A 24,369-nucleotide genomic window follows, 5' to 3' on the forward strand; every position below is an offset into this window, starting at 1 on the left:
GCAGCAGCGGCAGAAGACCACGAAGACACACAGAAGACAGCCCCCTTCTACAGCAACAAGCTGCCCCTATAACACGAAATAATATTTTTAATGTTTTATTGAATTGAATATTTCAATTATAATAAAAAGAAGGAAAGAAGATTTAATTAATTAATTAAACAACTGCAGCAGCAAGTAGGACAGAACGAGCAGCACCAGCAGAGGCAGAGGCAGAGGCAGAAGTGACGGGTGGGGGGTGGTGGGGGGGACACTAAAAGAGCATTTTTAAGGGAATATTTTGATGTAAATAATGAATAATGAATTAAACAATAATATTTAGTCGTTTTTATTGAAAAATAAAACAATTTATACAAAGAATACCTCCTGTTACCTCTGGCCCTCCCCCCCTCTGGCGGCGCCTTCAGCGGACCACACCATCCATGACTGCAGCATCGCGGGTGCCTGTACACTTCATTTTAACGCGTGAACTCGCCGTTTAAAGTGTTAATTAAGTATATTTCAACATTTAATATTTAAATTTCCTCTTTTTTGAGGTATTATTCCCCAAAGACGATAATGTCGCCCCCGAGCAGCCGCCCACAGTCGGTGCAGCAGTTGCAGCAGCAGATTGCAGAAGCAAGGGCTGTTGCTGCTCGTATTAGTCTTTCTATGCGAATGCAGGTGTTAAAGGCATTTAGAGAAGGTCTTGTACATCAAGAAGAAAAAATATTAGAGGCGAATAGGGCTGATTTAGAGGTAAGTAGCTGCTTACGCCTCCTCCGGTTCAGAGGCAGGTGCAGCACACTGGTCTGCACCACACAGACAACACAAAAACGCCTCTCTTCTTGCACAACACCACCTCTAACACATTTCATGCATGCATGCATGTATATATGCATGCATAAAAGTCTGCATGCAACCGTGCATGCATGCACGCTTGCATGCAAACATGCATGCATGCTTGCATGTTTGCTATGCTGCTGCAGGAAGCTAAAAACAATGCGTCTATCTCTCCTTCTCTTCTTAAGAGATTATCTTTAGATGGGGATAAAATAAAGAAATTAGTTTCTTCTATTGATGCAATTATTGCTGCACCTAACCCTATAGGCAAATGTACACTTGCAACAGAGCTTACCCCAGGTATACAACAACAACAGCAGCAGCAGCAACAGCAACAACGACAACAACAAACCAGCACCAGCACTAGCAGCACCAGTAACACCAACAGAACCAGCAATAGAAACAACAGCAGCAACTACAACAACAGCAGCAGAAGCAGGACTTGTTGTATGTTGTGTCTGTAGGTCTTAATTTATATAGGGTAACAGTCCCTCTTGGTGTTTTATTGATTATCTTTGAAGGTCGTCCTGAGGCTTTTATTCAGATTGCTGCTTTAGGCATTAAATCAGGAAATGTATGTCAGCAGCAGCAGCAGCAGCAGCAGCAGCAGCAAGAGGAGCAGCAACAGCAGCAGCAACAACAGCAGCAGGCGGAGGACTTTCGCCGCAATGTGCAGGCAGAAGAACGATATACCCACTACCAGTGTATTAAATAATTAATATATTTATTATTTATTTATTTATTTACGTATTTATTTATTATTTATTTATTTATGTGCAGGTATGTTTACTAAAAGGAGGAAAAGAAGCAGCAAAAACAAATGCTGCGCTTTATGATTCATTTGTATGGGGTGTGCATTCAGTAATGGGGCTGCATGCGGGTCTGCATGCAGGTTTATTGCATGCAAGGTTATCTGAATTAGCAATAAAGGAAATAAAAGATTTATGTTCCTTAATACAATTAATAGAGACAAGGGAGGAGGTGCAGCAACTGCTGCAGCTGAAGGAAAGTATTGATTTAGTTATACCTAGAGGCAGCAAAGAGCTGCTGCAGTATATATATAATAATACATGTATACCCGTGATGGGGCATGCATCAGGTGTATGTATAGCTTATGCAGATGCTGACTGCAGCGCAACACAGCAGCGGCTGCAGCAAGTAGTGGATATAATTAAAGACAGCAAGATGCAATATGTTGCTGCATGCAATGCATTAGAGGTGCTGCTAGTTCATCGTACTGCAGCAGCAAAGTTGCTGCCTGTCCTAGGAGAAGCATTAGCAGCAGAAGGTGTAAAATTTCGTGCGGATTCTGCTGCTGCTGCACTGCTTCCTGCTGCAGCAACAGAACTAGCAGCAGGAGAAGAAGACTTTAGGACTGAATGGCTAGCACCTATATTATCTATACGTCTTGTGGATAATATACAAGAAGCAATAAGACATATAAATAGTAATGGATCTCATCATACAGATCTTATCCTCTCCTTTTCTCCCTCTAATATAGAGGTATTCATGAAGGGTATAGACAGCGCAGATATATTCGCTAACTGCAGCACAAGATTTGCTGATGGATATCGATTTGGTATGCATGCAGAAGTGGGTATAGCAACAGGAAAAATGCATGCAAGGGGCCCCGTAGGTATAGAGGGCCTCTGTACATATGCATATAGACTATATGGTAATGGGCATACTGTTGCTGCTGTTGAGGCAGCTAATAATACACAACAAGGTAATAAATCTTATACACATAAACCTTTACTTATCCTTGAGCCCTCTACATCCTCTAATCCTTCAATAACAACAGAGGAAGGCATCGATGCCTATGAGCGCAGTCGCCTCCTCTCTCATTAACGTTATTTAAGACAGCATTTTAACCCGTAAACTGTACAAATATAAATTATTTGAGTGTCTAATTGATTTATTTATGCAGTATATTGGACGAATTAACTGCGGATGTCCCTCTTACTGTGGTGTTCTTGGCTGTGCATAGATAAACCCTACTCTTATTCGCGGGTTATTATTATTATTAATCGGCAAAGGGAGCTGTGCATATAACACCTGATACCCGCTGTAGAAACACCAGAAAAATATTTATTTTAATATTTTACAATAATATTTAATATTATTGCAAAGGATATTTCATAACGAAGACAACAACAAGCGCTAGTATAAAGGAAGATCTAACTAACGGTGGTGTGTAGTCACTGACTCCTTCCTGTTGGCAGTATTGAAGGGTTATTTTGCCTCTCTTCTCCTGCAATTTCCTGTCATTAGATAAACTACATGGGTATATGCATTTAATAAGCAAAACTAGATTAAAATAAAGGGAAAACATGCTGCTGCTGCTGCTACTGCAAGACGAGGCAGCCAACAAATCAGGCGCGGTCGCTCGTTGGTGGCGGTGACCCTGGTCTACTGTATGAATTACCGCTTGATTTTTGGCCCAAAAAGGGAATAAATTAATGGACAAAACATAAAATTAAATACAACGAATGAATAAAAATAAATAAAATTCAAAGATATTTAACTTATTTGCTTTTTTTCCCCTCGCAAGACCCCAGCGTGTGATGATGTCTTCAGACCAATGGCTGGCTTGATTGCCCTCCGCCGCCTCCAACATAAAGTAAGGCTACCTAGTGTGCATATGCTAGCTACGCTTGCCTCTTTTCAGTTGTTTTAATGTGTCACTTTATTTAAAACTATTCTATTTATTGATTTGTTTCTTTTGATTTAAATCGCATACTTTATACACGAGCACTGACGAACCTCTTGGCTGCCTGTTCTTTGGTCACCAACAAGACGCCTCCGTGGCTCCTTCTTTATTTTTCTCTTTATACAACTTAGTCAGTGAGTTTTTTCCCTCTCGTTATATATTGTAAATTGAATTGACTTATATTTTGGCATTTTTTTCCTTTGATTTTCCCTTTTCTTGTCAGCTAGCCACGGTTCTGCTGAGGGGTTTCCTACGAGTTCGTAGTTTCCCCTTTTGCTTGGCTAGTTATATCTGTACCTGTTGTGCTGCCTCCTCCTGTGCTTAAAACAGAACAAAATGGATTACCCAATGATTGCCGCGATCGCTAGCCACCAAGACCGCAGGCTGCCGGTGTTTATTCCCCGCTTGGTGGACTATCCTCCTATCTTCTGTCCTCCCCCACCTTACATGCCCCAACAAATGTATAGAGGACCAGCAAAGGCGCCTGTTAACAGACTTGTCAACACAAAGTTATGCAGTCGTTATCTCTCCAAGGGATACTGCAGAAAGAGAGATTGTACTTTTGCCCATTCTGTTGTAAGTCCTCGTCTATTTAGTTTGTTAGTCTTATATTACAGTATTCATGTGTTAGCGCAAGTTTATTCAATGTAGAATTCACCCTCCATTTATTATTTAAATATAAATATATTAAAATAGAAATATATTTAATAATTATGAATGCGTTTATCCTCTTTTTTCTCTACAGGAAGAACTGCGCCCTACCCCTGATCTCCGGTGCACTAAGTGGTGTCGTTTCGTCTTCTTTGGTCTTGAATGTAATGATGCTCGTTGCCCTTATGCACATTCACAAGAAGAACTTCAACCACAACCCCCAGAGTTTAAAACAACTCTTTGTAGATTTGCAAAAAGAGGAAAATGTCTAAATGGAGATAATTGCCGGTATGACAAGATCATCATGTTATTTCGTTTCCTGTTGCTGTTCTTCCTTCTAGTAACTCCTTTTCCTTCTCTAGATGCATAGGTAGTATTATAACTATAGGTTGTATTCTCTTTTCTCCTCATTTTATTTATGTTACATACAATCATGCATGCATGCACCTGCAACTCTTTGCTGCGGTACAGATTTTTGCATCCTCACGAAGTTAGACCTTCCTCGCACCGCCGCCCTGAAAGACTTCACAGAGTTCCTCGTCTTAGCAACCCCTCTACTGAAGAAGAACTGGCGGGTGTACAGACAGTGGTAGAAGAGGAAGCAGCAGCTCGCTTTGTCGCTCAAGAATTCGAGACCAATGAAGAGGAACTCATCAGCCCACCACTTGTCCCCACTACGACCCCCGCTGCAGCTGCTGCAGCAGCAGCAGCCGCAGCAGCCGTGGCAGTAACTGCAGCAGGAGGCGTACCAATGACTACTAGCCCAGAAACACCTCGTGTTGTCAACAGAACAAGGCCTCTTCTATGCAGTCCCTGTGTCGTGACAGGTGTCGAGACACCTGCTGGTTACGAAGAAGACGACAACGGAGAATATGAAGGAAGTTCTACTCCCTCTCGCCATCAAAGACAACGGAAAGCTACAACTCTTGTTCCTAACACGCTTTCTCGCGACTCAACAAGAGATGACGAGCTGCATGGCTCCGTAGAACGCATCATGACAGCAGCCGGCACTCTGGGTTTGGCTGAAGACCCTAACTAAAATGAAAGGAATTGTTTTGATATGGACTATCAGGAGGGCTGCTCTCAGAGTAACAATAACAAAACACATGACCACCAGACAGCTCCCTACTGATAAGCCAAGCCCAACGAACTAACGTGCATGCACGCATGCATGGCGAACAGCCAGCCAGCCCGCTGCAGCAACAGAAACCTGCGAGAGAGTCGCTGCTGCTTCCTGAGGACAGCTGAATTCGTGTTTGGAGTTTGTGCTATATTTTCTTCTCTTGCAAAACTGCAGTACAAACTTCACCCATGAATTTTTGTGTTCGCTAATATCGTTTCGGTGCTTAGGGTGGTTGTTGATACGATGTACTAGAATGGCGTTAAACCCTAAACCCTAAACCATAAACTCCTTGCCACCGGTGGCCATACTTGGGTGAGACACAAGCAAACGCGAGTTGAAGGAATATTCAATTAAAGAAAGCATAACAGGTACAGAGTTGTGGCGGCATTTTGTTTAGGAAAGAGACGGCCAACTAGGGGCTCTTCCTCCCCCTTGTTTCTATTGCATGTGCAAAAAACAACCAACAAAAGCCCCCAGACAAAACCCGAAAACTTAAGCATAACGAGGCCTTTCGGATCTCTCACCCCCAACTCTTGCCTCCCCTGCACGATCGCCCATTGGGCGTCTGGGTCTGCCCATTCCCTGCAGACAGAAGAAACCACATTTAAATCCCTGAACCCTCAGCATTCGCCACCACTGCGCAACTGTATTCTTTTCAAGAAATCGAAACGGAAGGTTAAATATTCGATGGTTTAAAAGGGGTATCATAAAGGCATGCATGCACCAGTTATAACATGCTGCCTTCCTCGTGCTGAATCCAAAGGGCAGAAGTACACGTAGAATACTACATAAAGGTACAAATTGTAAGTAAAACAGATTGCTTTTCATCCAACGGAGACTCACCCCTCTCCAGTTCTCGGGATCGCCACCACCCTCGACCTCTGTGTCGGGGCGCTGAGCGCGTGTCGTCGTCTTCTTTGTCAGAGTGGCAGGGAAGACGGTGACAGGGAGGCGGAGGTAATCTCTAAGGTATTCCATTCCTTCGTTCTTAAGAGTGTAGTAGTTGTGCTGCCAGTTGAATATCTCATCGCAGAAGTCCTTAGACTTGAGCGTTTTCATAGCCATCATCACGTGCAGATTCGGCACGGGAATGTCCGGATGGCGCTCCAACTTGGGGTTCTTTTGCACCACCAGGACGCCCTCTGCAGCAAACAATAATGAACAATAAATAGCCCTAAACCCTAAACCTACACGACCTTCCATTTCATGCAATCCAACAATCACCACTAATCTACAGGCTGTATAAGGAAGGAAGCCACGTGGAGAGGGCTCAAAAAGCTGCCGGACCCACGTCAACACGAAACCTCCTCCACATTTGTTCAATATGCATCAAATCAAGCGTGCAGTTTCAGTCTAAATTCGAGCACAGTCACATGCATGGAACACGGAATGGGACTGCGCAGACCCCACGAAACTAGGGCGAAGCCACGGTTACCTAGCTGATGGCGTGAATCCAAATGCCCGAAATTACGCATTAAATATTCTTAAAAGGCATATCTGTCCTTACCTTTGAAGAGGTACTCATAAATCATCCGTCGATTCTTCTTAGGAATCAGACTCGGCTTCATTCCAATCGTCATCTTGGCTGCAGGTAAGGGAGACGGAGGCAACAGCCCAGCACTGGTGGAACAAACCAAACAAAAAGAAATACCCCTTAAGCGGCCATTGGCTTCAGTGATGGCATCTAGACCCTTTTTCATCATTCCTTTCTCTCGTTCCCCGCAGCCCCCCTCTGCGTTCCCAGAGCCCATGCAGCCCCACAACAGCCCCACCCCGCCTTGTATTATCCCCAGCATCTGCTTCTGTTTATCCTCATTTCATCGTCAAAAATTTTTGCTATAAATAAATGTTAATCAACAGGTGCATTTTGGGAGCCCGGACACACTAACTTGGCACGAGCATCCATCTGAATTATAGCCCCACAACGTCCTCATCGGAGGGCGCGACGGCAATTAATGTACCAGGATCTTTCTGAAGTTCGAAAATGCATTTACATTGACACTGTGGCAGGCCAAACAATGGCATTCGCGTGTTTGAAGCAAGTCAACGGCGCTACTGCAAGCCGCAAGGGAAGCTTGGCTGTTGCTGCACGAGGATTTTATAGAATGATCTGCACATGCTGCACAGTCTATCTGAAATGGCCACACGAATTATTATTTGACGGTAGCACATAAGCTCTAGTCAAGCAATAGTTTTCAACAACTCTCTACACTGCATGCACATACAGCCAGTAGGGGATGCTTGCACTTTGAGATGCAGCAGAGTGTTGAAAAGCATGTTAGAGCAGCTCTTCTTACCCAACTCAAGGAGCTGCAGCTACCGAAGTCAGCACCACTGGAAACTTAGGAAGGAGATCCAATGCACCTTAGGAACCCTCATATTAAGTATTTATGCCCTATATGCAATGCTCATCGGGTCGGACAGAGGATCTGCGTTTCAGGTTTGCTGTGCACCAGTGCTTGCTGTACGGTGAGATCTAACGCATGCCAGGAAACCTCCTCTCCTCAGTAGGAGCAGCATAATGGATGTGTAGTCCCTCGCCCACCCTCCATCCCTGGATATCCTTTTGCAACAGTTCAGCAATACCATGCGCTCTCATCCCAGGAAACGACCGTCTGCTGGGTGCGTCAAAGAGGTAAGATCATCGTAGTGTGAGCCTCCTAGACTCCAGGAAATGTTCTTACAACAAAACCAATTCATGAAAAAAGTACCAACTGCTCGCTGTCCGGAAACGGCATGTGATATCAAAGCAAAGGAGAAATCCGTTGCTGTATTGGAACCACGGTTCCTGTTTTCAACGCACTCGGAGGGCCATTGTGCTGTGATCTGGCCGTTACTATAAAGGTATGCACGACCCACGCTTTTGTGCAAGTCTACCCGAACGTAATTCTAGACATGCCGTGGGTGGCCCAGTGAAACGAGCGCATGCCTGATGGAGTCATAGGTTTCTACGAGACAGCTTTGAGGTGAACGAGTGTAGGTTTCATGTTTCCTAAAGGCAAACGCATATACAGGCATGAAAGCAGCATCCCAACAAAAGGGACTAACAGGATCTAATGCAGTACTTGGGATCTCCAGGAAGCAGCGAAGAAACGCATTAAGTGGAACATGCAGGCCTCAGGAGGCCGACCGGAAATGTTAAAATTCGGCTTCATATTACAATAGCTTTTCGTAGCCAGTAATCGGATGTCCATATGCAAGAACATTGTGCAAGGATTTAGCCGGAGTCTCGTGGATTACTTTTTCCACCTGCGGTGTGTTCGGCAACTCTTGCACGAGAACGAGTGTTTGGTTCAAAAACACAACTGTTCCAGCTGTCTCGCAAGAAATTAGAATCGTAGGGATAAGTTCATCGAAGGCAGGCATCGCAAAAATATTCGAAGAAAATTTGGGCTATCTGGGCGCAGTGGCCGCTCCAGTACACCTCCACGGCCACTCACAAATTGCTCTATCTAGCAACATAATATGGCATTATTATTCTTGAAATCCGCTCGTACTTCTGTTCAGTCGACTGGATGGGTTAGTCCTTGCTCAGAACTGCCTTGGACAGAGCGCGAAAACGCAGCCGCCAACAGCGGCACGCAACATCCGGTATTGTCGCCAATGCTCGCGTTTTCTGTCGTCGCCGAATTCTTCTCCGCAGCCAACTTGAATCACCCGACAGTTGGAGTGTTGCCTTCTCAATATAATTTTTAAAATTCAGAATCAAGTAGATGCCTGCTGCTTGCACAGGTTCCCCAATAGAGGACGGAAGTATATGGTTCTCAATAAGGAACGCTACTCGTTAATCCATTTTTGTGCATTCACTAACACTGTTGAAAAGCTATCAGCATTGAATTCGCCTTCGGCAACTTACTAATCTGGCCTTATTTTCTGTCCCTTGGCTTTATGTATGTTACGGCGTGAAGTCAGTGCTTGGTCTGCCGCTTGCGGTCAGGCTGGCGTGCGTATCTTTTCATCTACAGTATTAGTACGTGCAGTGAAGGGGGCTCCGGCTTGCTTGGACGTAGAGCTGCCTTGTAGCACCAGTTACAATAAAGTGCGTTGCAATCAATGGTATTCCGCCTGCTTCCCACACGAGTTCCAGGGTGGCAAGAGGCTTCGGTCGTAGGCTGCGGTCCTTGCGAGATGTTTACTTATGGAAGAGTTCAGGGAATTTTGCTTAACTGATGCAACGGCCTGGGGCTCTGGGGAGGGAGCGACCTGATGTTTTGCCTTGCAACATGCGGCTTAGACACATGAGGTGTAAGGCACCCTCACATGTAAGCACAGCCATACCATTTAACCTTCTTCCATAACGCTTTAGAGGTCTGTTGTGCTTCTACACTCATGGGGGCTGTCTGCTAGGGGGCATCGGGCACACTATGCCAAGCCAAAGCGGCAGATGGTCCCAGGAGGTCTAGGCAACTAAGGGGAACCCAACTGCCTTCTGGGAGCACTTGTATTAAGTATTTTAATTCTGCTGCATCTCAAGACGGTTTTTTGATAAGATCTACGAATCCTGTTACAAAAAACCCTTGCATCGTACTGCGTCGTGCTGCGTGAGATTTCCGCCCCAAATCACCGATGCAAACCGCATTCACAGGGAAAAAGCGATTCCATTAAATAATTCAACATGAGAATTTAGAATGGCTGAGTGTTAGTTGGAGTGTTTTCTCTGAAAGACATTTCGGTGCCTACCTGGCCCCAGCCCCGCCGTGACCTGCTGAGCCGTGGCCGTGAGAAGTGGGAAAACGTCCCTTCAATGTGCAAAAACTCTCTTAGGGATACGCATTTTGGTTTGTAGTTAGACTGTCTCATTTGTAATTTTCTGGATGAGCGCACGGTGCCGAAATACTCAACAGTTTCTCGGTTGTGGGGCCGTGTGACAACGGAGGCGGTCTGCAGCAAATTTTACGGCTCATTCAAGCACACTGAAAAACATAGCAATTGCTGGCGATTGACCAAACCGGCATTCTTATATTATTCGAAGGCGGCATTTCTTCGGGTTAGCAACCCTTCCCAGCCCGAGTGGCGCGTTTCTTTCACACCAGGCTTATCTTCACCTGAATGCCTCGAACTAGCATTGCTTCAAAGTATCGTATGAGGCTTAGAAACGAGTAATCACCTCTGTTATGGTGAAGGGCTTGCGGCAACCACTGTGCCGCAATGCCCAGGTCCCATCGGCGCTGTCCGGGCAATCAGAGGGTTTCTAAAGGACTTGTTTTACAATCTAACTAGCAGCGCCTAAGTACCGAGGCTAACCAAGGGTCCGGAGGCACCTGGAGATTGCCTACCTTCTTGCATACGTAAACGGCCTACCCGGGTGGACTTAGAATTTAGGTTCCCCAAAACGAGGCGAAAATGATGAAAAAATTCGGGCCCGAGGAGATATCCGGCCGGACTCTGATGAAATCGTCGATGCACAGGGCAGTGCGGGCACAGGTGAACTCAGATATATCTTTTGTCTTTTTTTTCGTATCTCCGTTCTGCTGCAACGTGAAAACTCAACTTATCATCTTTCCCCACGGGATTTTGAGGATGTGTGAAGCGCTCATTTTGCAGTAGACTGGCCAGCGCACAACAGTCTGCACATAGAAAGAAGAAAAACGTCTCCCAAGATGAGCATAAATGATGTTTCGTGTCTAGGCACAACTTCTGTTGTCTGCGCGTTCGTGTAGGTTCTGGAGGTATATCCCCGACTTGAACCCGTCATGGAACAGATATGGCCTAAAAAGGCTTCGACTGAGCTCTTGAAATGGTAATCGACAGAAAACGACAGCCCATTGCAGCGCATTGCTTATTGTCTATTTTCGGTTGATAGGCCCCTTCGCGTCCTGCTAATCGGCGCGTGGAAGTAACGAAATCAATCAGAGAATCACCAACACAAAGGCAGCATGAGATGGATGTTCTTTGTGCGGCATTTCAGTCAAAACCACATCTCGTTGGTAGCGGTAGACGGCAAGCCACTTTTTTTTCGACATCGAGAGAGGCAATGGGTTCCAACATTGCGGCTGTTGCATGAATGTAAGTTTGCCGCATTTTCGCTTATCTGCGCGCTGCTCTGCACATCTGTCTGTCGCATGCAGCAGTCGGTTTGCTATCATTTCATAGACGACTGTTTTCCCTCTGTCGATTTTGGCCTTCTGCCCAGATGCATTTGCGCTGTCATGCAGATCCCTCTATGATGCCTAAGATGCAAGTAGACAAAGGCGCTGTGAAGTTTGTTTTAAGGGGCTCAAACGTGATGTGCCAAGGCTTGACCTCTCCCGGTGGCAAAATGGACGAGGTGCCGTCCAATACAGTTGTGGTGAGGGTCTAAATTGTGAATATTTGCTTAGCTTAGGAGTTCCGTCCTGCACCGCTTGACTGCACCTCGGCATGCTATCAATTGTCTGTGGATGTGGCGTCTGTTCTTGGTGCAACAGCATTCGTTTATCGCAGTCACAATCATCACGAATCACATCTTGTGCATCCGTCAATACTTCAGGACGTCCTTGTTAGCATAAATTTGTTAATGATAATGCATCTAGAATGGATGTTCTGTATGTACTACACTTTGGCATAATATGAGCTTTTCTGGTTCTTTTTGCTGCTAATATGCATTTCTCCATATGCAACTTCACAGCAAATCGCAGTGGAGGGAAAACAGCATAGTTGCGCCATAGGTATCACCACCATGTCGACGGAAGATATGTAAGGCCCGTTATCCGGCCCCTCCCCGACCAAGGTTACATGAGATAGAACACTTTAGTGCAGAAATTAAGACTTGACCTTTAGTAACAGGCTCCTTTAGTACGCAAAAAGTGCGGCTTGCTTCTCGTGGCTCGTGACGTGCTTAAAGCATCTGTAAGACGTGTCTCCCTAGTATGTATGCTTTCCGTCTTGATTGTTCTTGACCCGTTTGTTGCTGCGTTCCTTAATTTTCAGACGCAGAGAGAACAAGGGGCCCTGCATCGAGACCTTAACATATCTGAACGATGGTTTGTGGACATTGGATTCGGTCAGCCGATCCTAGTGTTGTGGATGGGGTGGGCCTCTCGTCCATGTTGCAATTCAACTATACGTTGCGTTCTGTTTCTTGTTGAAACAGAAGACCCTTTCCAGGGAGGCAGACACAGCCTTTACTTGTTAGCACGGCTCCGAGCCCTTATGTTTCGTGCCAACGTAGGCTACCTCAATTTTTCGCATCATCCCTGGGACTCTCAGCCACCGTAGTTGCTCCCCAATGCCGACATCACACTAATAGACAGAGATGTTCGCTCTCCGGGAGGGTGCGATACAAAACATCTACGCTGGATGAGTATCACTTCATGTAGCATTTCGCGGCTTTCATGTGTGTCGGGGGAGGAGCGTGGCGTTTGCAGTTAGGCGCTGACACGCAATGTTCACTTGTGCAGTTCATCAGCTAGATGCTCTAAGTTGAGAGGGAAAGACGCCTCGTAAATCCTAGAGTGTCACTATCTTGCTCCAAAGTACAGTATTCTTCCTCAGCTTATGCTGTTACTGCTGAGTGCAGTTTCGATGCTACAAGAGTGGTTGAGTGCTCTCAGCCAGTTCGCCTCGTACAGCAACATAAGCGACACTGTGCTGTAAGCCAGCATTCTTGCATGTAACGGGCATTAGTTCCCACACCCTCACACTTGCTCTGGAATATGCTGTAGTTCTTTTTGTAATAGTTGAAACATTGAAAGATGTCTGAGCTCGGGCTGCCCTCTGTCCTGGACTGGCAACCGCATGATGCCGGGGGGACAAGCGCTCTACTCGATAGGTCCAGAGGACTACAGCCGCGTCTAAAGGTATTTTTTTGCCTTTATTCACCACGTGTGTGTAGCGCATTGGCTTTTTATAGCCACGTATGCTCAGAAAACGAGGTGACAGCGTTCGGGTTCCCGGCTGGCGCCGATCGTGTCAGGTGCGGCAGCTAAGAGGACAAAAGGAGGCTGCGGGTTCTCCCTTTGTGAAGACACTACTGTGACTTGAAAGGATACTGACAGGCACAACCACAGGTCCGTTTGAATTCGTCTGAATATTCAATTTCTGTTGTTGAACCGGCCGGCCACGACAGTGGGGCGCAGCCAGCCTTCTCATGACGGCGAGGATGCAGCAGGAGAAGCGGCAATAAAATGAATAAATCTTTGAAAAGACGCTATAGGTGTGTGGGAATTGACCCTATGTTGGCTTTCTGCGCACTAAATGTGGAAAGCTGCTGGCGCCACAAGGGAACGGTTTGAACGGGCAGCAAGCCGCAACACCGTTGTCTGTGGCCGCTGCAGCCATCATAGCCCCAAGGCACCGAAGCCTCCGCTCATTCGCCTGCCTTCTTTGTCCTACAGAACTTCGTTTGAACAGATAAAGGTCTGAAAGACTTAAACTGCACTGTGACGCTGCTGCTTCAGTGTGCCCTTAACCACTCGCTGCTGCGCCACAGAAAGAGTCGTGGGCTAGGGCAGCAGGAGCACAGCATTGGCGGATGCCTTTCTGCTCCGCAGCAAATCCTTCGCAACCCTTTCATTTATCGTGTTTAACTGCTTCAGAACTTCGTTTCTGGAGCTCCTCTACAGCGGCCCACCCAACGGCCGTTCATGATCCAGATATTGCCGGGGGGGTTGACGCCCAGGCGTCCGTGTGTGTAGCCCCTGGTAATCTCAAGCGTTTCTCGTGTACAAATTCCTACATAAGGAAATATAAACGGATTTTCAGACTTTGTCTCGTCTGCAGCCAACCAGAAGAGGCCTCTAGGCCCCTCCATGGCCTTCCACCCTCTCTGCGCCTTGGCCTGACGGGGTATCTACGCTGTGCTGCAGCACTCTGTCTCGCGCTGCTCTTCTTGGGATCATTAGGAGCATTCAGAGGCTCAAATATCCAGCTTTAACTCTTTCTCGTCTTTTAAACTGCAGCCAGCTGCCATTCCACGCACTGCCTGCCTCCCCAGACCACGCCCAACGTCGAGTCGCTCCAACGCCCCAGGTGTAGGACCTCTTCTTCATAACTTGATCTGCAAGGCAAGCAACTTGAAACGAAACCATAAGAAATTACTTCTCATAGTGGGAAACCCTATTGAGCAACCTGAAGACGCCGCAGGTACCGTCGGCCGTCCGCAGCACCGGCCCATGGGGAGGGGGGTTCGACTTTTCGGTTTGGATTTTTCTTAGGCTAAAATCTTCCCACGAATTCTTGCATCTTTATTTAAGCTGTTTGCACTTAGCGAGCAAGACCTGGCCTCTCAAAGAAGTTATAAGGCCGGCTGGAGCAGGAGACCAGCCGTAGGGACAAACAACAGCCGCCGGCAGGGTGCAGAAAATCATCGTCACTATCAGCAGCATCATAATCAGCAGTAACAGCGGCATCAATAAGCGCAGAGTGGAAGTAGAGGGAAACGATTGATAAGCAGGCGTGGACGGAGGTTGTCCCTGTGGTCGTGAGGTCACTGAGCATAAGCAAGATGGGCATTCTCTCGTGCCCTAGCGACCCAACAAACGCTGCAGCAGCAGCAGCAGACCTAGCAGCTGAAAATGCTACTGGCGTTTCGACATCAGCAGAAACAGCAAATACGTCTGTCCCCTCGGGTTCGATGGAGCTGGAACATGCGGAGGCCTTCCCACATCATGACGCTTCAGATGAAGACCAACTTGCCCCCCCAACCTGGGGAGCCTGCGACAGCGAGAAGCAACATATGCTGGATGCAAAAAACGACGGAATTCCAGCGTGCGGTGACCAGTCCGCTCCGGGGAACGACGAGCAGCGGTTTACGCAACAAGAGGAAGTTGACACATGCCTCAAGAAGGAAGGTTCTGCTGAGTGCACTACATGCGGAGAGGATTTATCGAAGGTCGGCAATTCCCAGAAAGGGAGAGCAGGAATCTGCGAGGCGTGCAGCGGCAAAATACAGACAAGCAGTGTGCCGAACGAAATGCATGGAGAGGAACCATTTGAGCCGCACTCTCAGGTCGAGGCATCCTCCGTAGCGACCGCCGTCGAAGACACAGGGGCCACCTCCAACCGTCATCAAGGGCAGGCGGAAGTGGCCGACGAGGCAGAAAAATCGCCAGCGGCTTCGCGCAACAGCAGCAGCAGCAACGGTAGCAGCGGATCAAGCACGTCGTCGACGCGTGGGCGGAGTGCATCTGGCGCGGGCAGCACAGCGGGATCTGCAGCAACAGCAGGAGCAACAGCAACAGGAGCGGCATCAGGAGCAGCAACAGCAGCAGCTGCGCCTCGTAAGTGCATTGATGAGGGTTCTGCTCGGCGGCACGTGGTTCCCGTGGGGCCGCGCCACCAGGTTCCTTGCCTACCCCCTTTCTTTCTAGAGAACGGAGGGTTTGGGTGCTGCTGCGGGGAGCCTTCCCCTGCTCTAGACCCAAGTTTAACGGCGAAACTAGTTTATTCTCCCTCTTCTTTAGAGAGGGTGAGACAAAGGAGGCTTGCTGAGGGGCTGGCGGACCGGGCGATTTGCACCGAAGGAGACATGGAAGCATTTATGCAGCAATGCGCGAAGAACTGGAAAGGCAATAAACCCGGCTGGCAGCCTTTCAGCCCCGAGTTTGCCTTCAAGCTGCTGCACTACGCTGGTTACGACCCCGCCAAGGCGTTGCAGCTGATGGAGGATCCGCAGTTCTCTTTCCAGCTCGTCTGCGATGGACCTGTGAGGCGCTACGACAACAAATGGAGGCCAAAAGACAGGAGAGGAGTCATCTCCCCCACACCCTACCCTCCGCCAGTGTTCCTCAGGGGCTATCTGTCACGCAGGCACTACAGAGAGAGCACGGGTTACTCCCTTCGCTAGAGGTAGGGCATTTACACCATACTAACTGCTTGCAACAGCATTTACACCATACTAACTGCTTGCGACACACCAGCCGCTGCCCTAGTAGCTGTAGTAGTAGGTGGTATGGCAGCAGATCTCCCGTGGGAGGAGTAACCTGTCAGCTGCCCTCGCAGTGACTCCTTTCAGCACGATGATTACCACTGTTTGGAAGCCAGTGTGCAGACACGCTAAAGGAACGGCCGTCGGTTGGTATCCGTTCCAACCATACGTGGGGGCGACGGCGACAGACAGCGGGAGACAAGCTCAGGGATGCATATAAAGCAGCACTGGGTGGTAGAGGTGCAAGCAGAGCCGTACTGTGTTATAAGCGTCCCGTAGTGAGATACTTTGATGTATACTGTGTAGCCTTTGAATGTAAAATTCACATTTTGTACATCTGCCCCCATAAGGGTGATGTATAGATGTGCTTTTCGTTGCATCGGCAATGCACGACTTCTGTCCGCAATAGATGCGAAAGTTTTGGGCCATTATGGTAACAGGGACCTCTTGGAAGGCTTTTTCGTCTGTGCGACGCAAACCACCGTCAGCCACGTTGCAGCGGATGAAGCACTGTTTTTGCCAGTGGGGCAGTAGATTGGCAAACTAAAGGCAACACTCACGAGAGAGAGTCATCCAGAAGCAAGCGGTTAGGAAGTTTTTTCACAGAGATCGGTTTTGTGCAGTTAAAAATTCTGGGGGCAGCCACCGGGCCAGAGGGGACTGGCAATAGATGGTAGATGGATAGAGGTAGATAATTGTCTCCTGTTGATTAAGCTCCTCGCTATAGAGCGAACGTCATGCGATATTCACCACCATATTTCGTACAAGCAACTAGACTCCAACCCATCACAACAACGGTACGGTCATTTCATGGTCACGTCAGCCTTAGGCTCTACGTGGAACCTTAGGGTTCAGCGGGACAGAGGCGCCAGTTGGCGCAGCGCAAGCACTGAAGCCGACTTAGTCGGGAAGGTGCAAAAATACCCAAGAAACGGGAGCAAGCCCGAGAATCCAAGAAAGATAGTGGAGAAACAGTGAATCTTCCGCACTGCCCTGTATGTGTAAGCTGTTTGCAAAGCTGTTCGTTCCTGGTGTGCCCCGCAGGAGAGCAGCTAACCATTCAAAAAAAGAGCGGAAGTGGGCACTAAAGTTTCTTCTAATAGATTGTAAAAAAAGTCTCAATAACTTTCTGTGAATACAAAGGCTAGATGGAACAGGCGGATGCAGCGTTCGGGAAGTACGCAGCAGTGGCTTGATTGCTCGAAGGCCAGTTTTTAGTCGGCTGCGAAGTATCTGCAATTTTATCTTCATGTCTTCGCCTGTTTCATCCTTTTCAATGGTTTTTAGACAAAATCTACAGTCTTCACTACCGCTCTTGACCCGTGTCTGGACGCCTTTACCGCCGCTGATTGCTGCCTCGCTAGGTCGAGCCTGTCGACTGGCGGGAACACTCGTATTTGCGAGACCCTGACGTCACCTCCATCTTCGCCATTTCCTTCTAATCATCTGGGAGTTTGTCGCAAGAAAAATAGGGAAGTTTGGCTACTGGCCTCTACTGGGGACGTACCCGCCGTCGCCTGTATCGGGCGCTTCTGCCGTCGCCACGGCTCAGCCGACTTCGTCTTCCCGTGCTGATTGAACGACGGACAACTCCACAGAGCCTACAGCTGGCCGGTGATGAGGCGTTAAAGGGAAGCGATGGCATGCCTTTGGGGCTGTTGCAGTTGCTGTCCGGAAGCCTCTAGACGAGCACGTATTTGAGCTTCCGTTGCAGTGGGCGTGACCCCTGAGGAGCATGGCCCTGGCTTGCCAAGGACTGCGAGGCGAATATTTCTGGTGCTTCGAGTCATTTTCATGCGACCATGCTGAAGAAGATCTCTTCCCTCGCGGCTGGCGGCTACGGCTACCACAGCTCCAGCAGGCCCTTGCAAGTTCGTCGCAGAAGCCTTGACGATGACCAACTTCGAAGACACAGCCAGACCAACCCCAATGATGACTCAGGGACAGATGGTAAGGCGACAATCTGCAGTGTCAATGGCTTGTCGGTCATGCACTTGACTGTAGCTATACACCCTACGGGGATCAACCAAACAACAACAGGCAAGCAGGAGCCTCTTACTTCTGCATTTCGCTGATCCGTTGTGCAGGCTCACAACCAGAAGCAGAAGGCCTCAAGTACGCCTCTGCCACATGGGAACCAAGTACCTCTTGCCACTAACTTGTGTTGTGCGACACTGTAGTTCGTATCCAACGGAATGTTCTGCAGAAGCCTTCATTTACTTTTGGTGTCCCCTGGTTTCGTCTGTAACAGCAGTGTTAGATGTTATCTACTGCCTTCATCATGCAGAAACGCCATGGACATGCTGATCGCTGAGAACAAACACTTGAAAACACTCATTCAGGAGCGCGATGCGCGCGCCAGTTCTTTTGAAAGGTGAGGCATTCTAAATGGCATGCAGGCCACTCTCCTCTATCTTGTGTGGCGAAAACCTTTCAAAAGCCAAGGAATACTGCAACGTTTGTGGTGGTGCATCAGGGAAGACCTGGAAGCATTGAGGAAGGAATGTGCGGAAGCAAATGTAAGGTCCTTCATTGTGAAGCATTATTGCCTGAATGGTTGCTGGTTCCGGGACACTGTCACGCATCAGACGCTCTCCCTCAGTGCACTTCTCAGCATGTAGGGGAACGCAGGTGTTAACTCTATTTACCTCAAAAATTGTGGAAAGGGGGATCACAAACATACAAGCGTAACCTGTGGTGAGCGAACTGCAACTTCAGGATGAGGTAGCCAGACTTCGGCAACAACTGGATGCCAGAGGGGAAATCATTGAATCGATGAAACGAGAAAGGTCAGCTGCAGGAATTATTTTAGAAGGCAAGTGAAGGCTTACCGATGGCAGAAATATTGCTGAAGAGACACTGTGATAACCGTCTGCATCAGTTGGTTTGCTGTCCAGGTTACTGCAAAGCAACGAGGGAGTGCAGGAACTTCACGAAAAAATTAAGTTGCTGGAGGCACAGCTTGAGTTCGAGTGCAAAAACCATGTCGAGGAACTGGAGGAAAAGTGAGTAATAGACCGGAAGAAGATATAGCGTCAGGAAATGGAGGGCATCATCAATGACGTTTTGGCATATGGGCACATTTTTGTCCACTGCCTCGTTTCTTGCCAATAATCAAATGCTGAGTGTTCTCGAAGTATTCCTGCGTCTTCTTGCCTTGCAGGGAGGCTAGGATAGCCGAACTGGAAATGCAGGTTTTGGATGCTCAGCACCAATCTTCTGGAGAGGCACTTTCTCGGCAGGAGCACTTGTAAGCCCTTCTGAACTGACCACAATTTGGTCGTGGACCAACTTAGCCAGCGAGACCAAATCCACTTCACAAGTGCACTGATTCTGTCTGCAGAAATGAAGAGGAAAAGCAGCAGAGGGAGGAACTGAAGAGCCAACTGGCGATGAGGGTGGAAGAGGTGTCGAGGTATGCCCAGCTGCACCCTCAATCCCTTATTTTATTTTTGAAACCTGGAGATTTTACATTTTCTTGGCATTTTCATTTAGTCTAGCGGGCAGCTTCTGGTGAACATGTGCCTTTTGCAACAAAACATCTTCAACATCTGTAAATCGGCAAGAGGGTGCCACCTTGTGCCTTGACTGTGTGATAAAGGAAAGATGCAGAGATAAATAGGCTTCAAGCTGAACTTGAAGCCACCAGGGGTGCTATAGCCAAAGAGAGGACAGAACAACAGACTTCTTCCGAAGATGACGAGCGCGCTAAGGACTTGAGCAGGCGCATGTATGTGCCAAGGACGATAGCCGTTGCTGCTGTGTTCAGCAATATGAATAATGTAGAATACATGGGCACGGAAAATATACAGAACACGGAAGAGAAAGTTGCGGAGGTTGGGAAGGTCTCGCAATGCTGCAGTTTTGTGGGAGCTTGGGCCTTTGCAGAACGATTCTTGAAGCGAAGCTGTGCGCAGAAGAGAGCAAACGAATTGCAGCTGAGGAGTGAGGGATCACCATTTGTCATCCAGTGTGCAACAATTAGCAACGGAAGCAAGTTCGATCACTGCGTAATTAAATCAACACCCTGTGCTCTGCCAATTATGCTTCTCCTGCTCAGAGCCCTTGCTCTCCAAAGAGATACTGCAGGTGAGACTGATGAGGGTAAAACTTCGTTGGAACAGCTGCGAAGAGAAATTAAAGAAAAGGACGCTGCACTTCAGGGGATGAGTCAGCAACTACTGGAGGTTTCTGCGGAGAAGGACGAACTTGAACAGGTGAATAGATGCACGCCGCCAAACTAAAATGCAGCACAGAGAAGACCCGGCTGTTAACCAGCAAAGAGTTTTCCGTATTAGCAGTTTCTTACGCTGTTTTTTCTTCCCTCCTCCATTTTACACTTTCTTTTGGTGCCCAGAACTGTCACATCCATACTTGGGTGCACATTTGAGCTTTATTGCACTCTTAAAAATATTTCTATAACCAGTGGTGAATTAAATCTTTGCCTGCGAGATGTTTAGCAGCTGCAGAAGCTCCGGGAGGCGCCGTCTGCTCCTGAGACGCCAAGGGCACTGACCACCAGACGCAGTTTCTTTGGGCGCAGCAAGTCGACGGCTTTGGAAAGGGATGCTCTCGCTGCTCAAGTGCAACATCTCGAAGAGCAGCTGCAGAAACTGACAGACAAACGGGTGGAACTTGAGAGGACAAGAGTCAAGCTTGAAGGGCAGTTAGCTGAGTCTGTCCAAGATGTTCGCCAGGCTCGAAAAGAAAAAGCAGATCTCGAAATGAGGGTAGGTCATGGCACAACATTCGTTGGAGAAGAACTCTAGATGCTGCGTACACCCCCTGCCTGCGGACATGTGCATGCGGAGCAATGATTTTGTGAAGCACCTTGGCCTGCGGCATCTTTGCATAAATTGCCATGCGGAAATACGAAGGGCTAGTGGCGGGTTCCCTTCATATCATATTATGGTTTCACGTCAATCATATTGGTCCTTGTTTGCAGCTGAGGGAAAGAGAAGCTGCTCTTGAAGCTCTTCGTGCAGCTCATGTAAGTGGAGTTTGCGATCAGATCTACTTGTGCCTCGTAGTTTTTTCTTTGGTTGTGCAAACGATCTTAGATACTCTGGCTGTGCCGCAGGCGGATATAAAAAAACCTCTCGACGTCCCTCAGAATATTACCCTGCCCTTACCACAAGGTAACCCTTCAGGCATTGTGCCCACTATACTCCTGAGGATGTTATCTGTCGATTTCATTGCTGAAAATAAGTGTTTTCAGGCTCGCCCAGAAAGTGCGTACGGGCATGAGTTGTATACAAACGCCATCATTGAGTGCATTTGATTCTTCAGGCCGCCAGGATGCAGGGTTGGAAGCGACGGCGCAGCTAGTGCTCAAGGATGGAGTCATCAAGACACTCAGCAGCCGAATTGCTTTTTTGCAGTTTTCGTTGGAGGAGGTCACAGCAGAGAAGGAGAAGCTCTTGTCGCAACCGGCAACCGTTGCGCTGCAACAAGTAAGCCAGCCCTAGTGTTGGGACGATACTTCGAGCACTGCACTGGGTGGCATGGTTTACTTTTCACTCAACCTGGAAATTCGATGCCTTAGGTCAAGGGATATTTCCATGTGCTTTATTTGCCTGTTATCAGCAACTACAGGAAGCGAAGAAGGAGCTCGTCGAGACCTCAGCGAAGTATCGCGGCGTGGTTACCCAGCGAGCAGAACTGAGAGTAAACTGTTTTTCGACCGCACAAGCACAAACCAAGCCACGAACGAGCACATCAGTCATTCGCTCATTAGTCAAAACTATATATTCAACAGCAAGCACACTTACAGTCCCTTTAATTTAAAGTTGTTGCAACCCAAAATGCAACAGGAGCAACATGCGTGGTGGCTTCCAACACTGCTGTCTCAACAGCGGTGGTCGGCATTCAAATGTTTGAAAGTACAAAAGCTATACTGGTAGTGCATATTCGTCGGATGCCTCTTTTATACTGGATCTACTAGGGCATTTGTGACTGCAGGAAAAGGTTGAGGCATTGACGAAGGAAGCTGAAAAGGCCCGCCGAGAAATAACATCTCTCAAGGCTGCGCTTGATGAATCACAAGCACGGCTGACTACGACAGCTGACAAGTTTAAAGAACAGACCGACAGGTGGACAACTGAACCTTTCACAGCTCCTCTTTCAGCTGCGGTAGAGCTGAAACCATTCCAGCTGAATGGTTGTTGGGTACCGTGCTGCATTCTCTACTTCCGTTTTGTTTTTGTGGATCAGAATCAGCGCTAAACTTTGTGTGAGTGGTTATTTAACCTTTCCCAGGAACACAACAGCATGCATTTGGTTGGTGCTGCTTACGCTAGTTGCATGGTTCCTTGCGTTGTTGCCAATGCCTTCTCTATAGGTACCGCAGTCTGGTCTCATCTTCGCTTTCAAAGATAGAGGATTTGCAAGATGAAGTGTCCAGGGAACGCAACAGGTCCGTGCCTTCCTATCTTCCTTTCTCGTATATTATGGCTTCGCTGCTCTCTGAGCAATTGAATGCACAGCATAGTGCACCTGTTGTTAATCTCCTTGCTGTACTGTCTGCTTGCTCAAGTATGAGTGTATGAGCTGTCGCGGGTGCGTTTGTTACAGCAAAATATTGGTGGGAAAGGTTTACCGGCAGGAGATGCTGGAGCTGAGAAAGGCGGCGGTGCATGTGGGGGGCGTTCCAGGTGATCCCCTGCGGCCTCTGTCTTCTGCTAAAGAGGAGCAACACGAGAGGATGCAGGTGTCAGGGCAGCCCACGCAAGATCCGATACCGCATGCAAAGGCGCCTCCTTCCCATACAGGGGAATCGCAAGAGCAGCGGGTACTGTCTGCCCCGTTAAGAGATACGGATAGACAGGCTCCGGCGGTTTGCTGCCCGTTCAGCGGCGGCATCCCAGTTGCCGTCACTGCGCCAAGGCAACAAGCAGACTTTGCAGTCATTCCTCTGTGCTACCCAGCGAAAGTGGCCGGAACGGCAAGTGGAGAATCGAACATGCACCGTGGGAGCTTAGCCAAAGAGAAAGGCCCGAAAGAACAGCACATACAGGTATCACGAGTTCGGCATGCATACGTAAACAAGCAGCAAGATGACAGCAGCTGCACTGAGGGAGTGCAGAAACCTCAAGCAGCGTTGCCGAACCCTGCGTTCCAGGAGCCATCTGCTGCTTCGCTTACCACGGCTAGCTTGAAGCCTAAAGCCACCAGTCCTGCGCTAAAGCCTGCTAGCATCCCTCAGCCTCCTTCAACCGGGATACACACGCAGCAAGAGACGCCTTTTCATCAGCAGTTCCAGACTAAGAAGGAACTTCTGAAGGCCGCTGGAGATCAGCAACAAGATGATGCAACTGCCGCCTTAGGGCAGTACCGGCCTCCCGAACGTGCCGGTTCTGTGAATGGGCCCACTCGCAATCTGCTGCCGAGGCAGGAGTGCTGTGAGGAGGCAGATATCCCAACTGAGCAGGAGCTGGGGCATCTAGAGGACTACACTTCTGCTTCTGCAGAACGCAGCAGCAGCAGCAAGACCCCACCAACACGCACCCAAATGCTCTCAGGCAGTGACTCCCTAGATGCTGCAACAGACGGTGGGGATGTAGAGGGGACCGCCGCTGCGCCGGCGCCCCTAGACGGCACCACCATCCTTCGTGATTTGCAGCAAATTCAAAGCAAGAAGAAGGTGCTTTTCACTCCAGGCCTGAGCACTCGGGGATCACCTGTTTTGGGAAATCCCTTTGAGGCTGAAGAGGACAGCATTGTAGATTTGTCGTAACCTGGACGGCATACTGCAGTTTGCAGGTGCTTTCAGCGCCGTTTTCTCACTGTGCCACAGTGCGTGGTAAGGGGCAGAGCCGCAGACTACCGAAGCGGCAACAGAGTTAGCAGCTGGGGCTCCACGCATCAAACTGAGTTACTGGAGTTCGCGGCGGGCTCACAAGGGTACCCAACCATTCACTGACCCACTTATGAGTCTGCGAGCCCCCTTTGGTGGTCGGCAAGGCTCTTTTCTCTGCATTGGCTGTTATCAGGCGTCCATATGTTCACAGATATCGCACGCCCTCTTGAGGATCGCCACGTGCTGGCTGATGGATATTTACTAGGCGAGTTAAGCAGTTAGCCCGAGGTTGACACTAAAAGCAGCGACAAGTATTGACTGATCAAAGAAATTAGTCCGTAGTTGGCTTCCCTCCAAATGTCTTTCAGAAGGATGATTGGATAGTCAGTGTACGCCTTTTGACCGTCCAATGCTGCCCTCTT

At 48.4% G+C, this 24,369-nt stretch overlaps 5 protein-coding genes across 5 annotated transcripts; 4 read left to right on the forward strand and 1 right to left on the reverse strand.

Moving 5' to 3' along the window:
- Positions 1 to 555: 555 nt before the first annotated feature.
- Positions 556 to 1,534, forward strand: EMWEY_00001990 (gamma-glutamyl phosphate reductase, putative; the record flags this gene model as incomplete). Its single annotated transcript, XM_013477158.1, has 3 exons — positions 556 to 735; positions 966 to 1,119; positions 1,341 to 1,534. 3 exons carry the CDS (start codon positions 556 to 558, stop codon positions 1,532 to 1,534), a joined length of 528 nt encoding a protein of 175 aa, XP_013332612.1.
- Positions 1,535 to 3,865: 2,331 nt separating this feature from the next.
- On the forward strand, positions 3,866 to 5,219 carry EMWEY_00002000 (zinc finger (CCCH type) protein, putative; the record flags this gene model as incomplete). The annotated part of the gene is made up of 3 exons (XM_013477159.1): positions 3,866 to 4,105; positions 4,275 to 4,468; positions 4,652 to 5,219. 3 exons carry the CDS (start codon positions 3,866 to 3,868, stop codon positions 5,217 to 5,219), a joined length of 1,002 nt encoding a protein of 333 aa, XP_013332613.1.
- Positions 5,220 to 5,795: 576 nt separating this feature from the next.
- EMWEY_00002010 (ribosomal protein S10, putative) lies at positions 5,796 to 6,883 on the reverse strand (the record flags this gene model as incomplete). The annotated part of the gene is made up of 3 exons (XM_013477160.1): positions 5,796 to 5,885; positions 6,147 to 6,445; positions 6,811 to 6,883. The coding sequence occupies 3 exons, from the start codon at positions 6,881 to 6,883 to the stop codon at positions 5,796 to 5,798; spliced, it is 462 nt and encodes a 153-aa protein (XP_013332614.1).
- Positions 6,884 to 14,727: 7,844 nt separating this feature from the next.
- On the forward strand, positions 14,728 to 16,068 carry EMWEY_00002020 (hypothetical protein, conserved; the record flags this gene model as incomplete). The annotated part of the gene is made up of 1 exon (XM_013477161.1): positions 14,728 to 16,068. One exon carries the CDS (start codon positions 14,728 to 14,730, stop codon positions 16,066 to 16,068), a length of 1,341 nt encoding a protein of 446 aa, XP_013332615.1.
- Positions 16,069 to 17,951: 1,883 nt separating this feature from the next.
- On the forward strand, positions 17,952 to 23,884 carry EMWEY_00002030 (hypothetical protein, conserved; the record flags this gene model as incomplete). Its single annotated transcript, XM_013477162.1, has 18 exons — positions 17,952 to 18,099; positions 18,237 to 18,264; positions 18,437 to 18,523; positions 18,626 to 18,668; positions 18,868 to 18,938; positions 19,047 to 19,154; positions 19,313 to 19,399; positions 19,493 to 19,564; positions 19,751 to 19,879; positions 20,038 to 20,094; positions 20,210 to 20,366; positions 20,613 to 20,879; positions 21,095 to 21,287; positions 21,439 to 21,602; positions 21,736 to 21,816; positions 22,111 to 22,322; positions 22,490 to 22,564; positions 22,723 to 23,884. 18 exons carry the CDS (start codon positions 17,952 to 17,954, stop codon positions 23,882 to 23,884), a joined length of 3,141 nt encoding a protein of 1,046 aa, XP_013332616.1.
- Between the last annotated feature and the right edge of the window lie 485 nt (positions 23,885 to 24,369).

The sequence above is a fragment of the Eimeria maxima genome, genomic scaffold (assembly GCF_000499605.1).
Source record: "Eimeria maxima Weybridge genomic scaffold, Emw_scaff10, whole genome shotgun sequence".
NCBI classification, from domain to species: Eukaryota; Apicomplexa; class Conoidasida; order Eucoccidiorida; family Eimeriidae; genus Eimeria; species Eimeria maxima.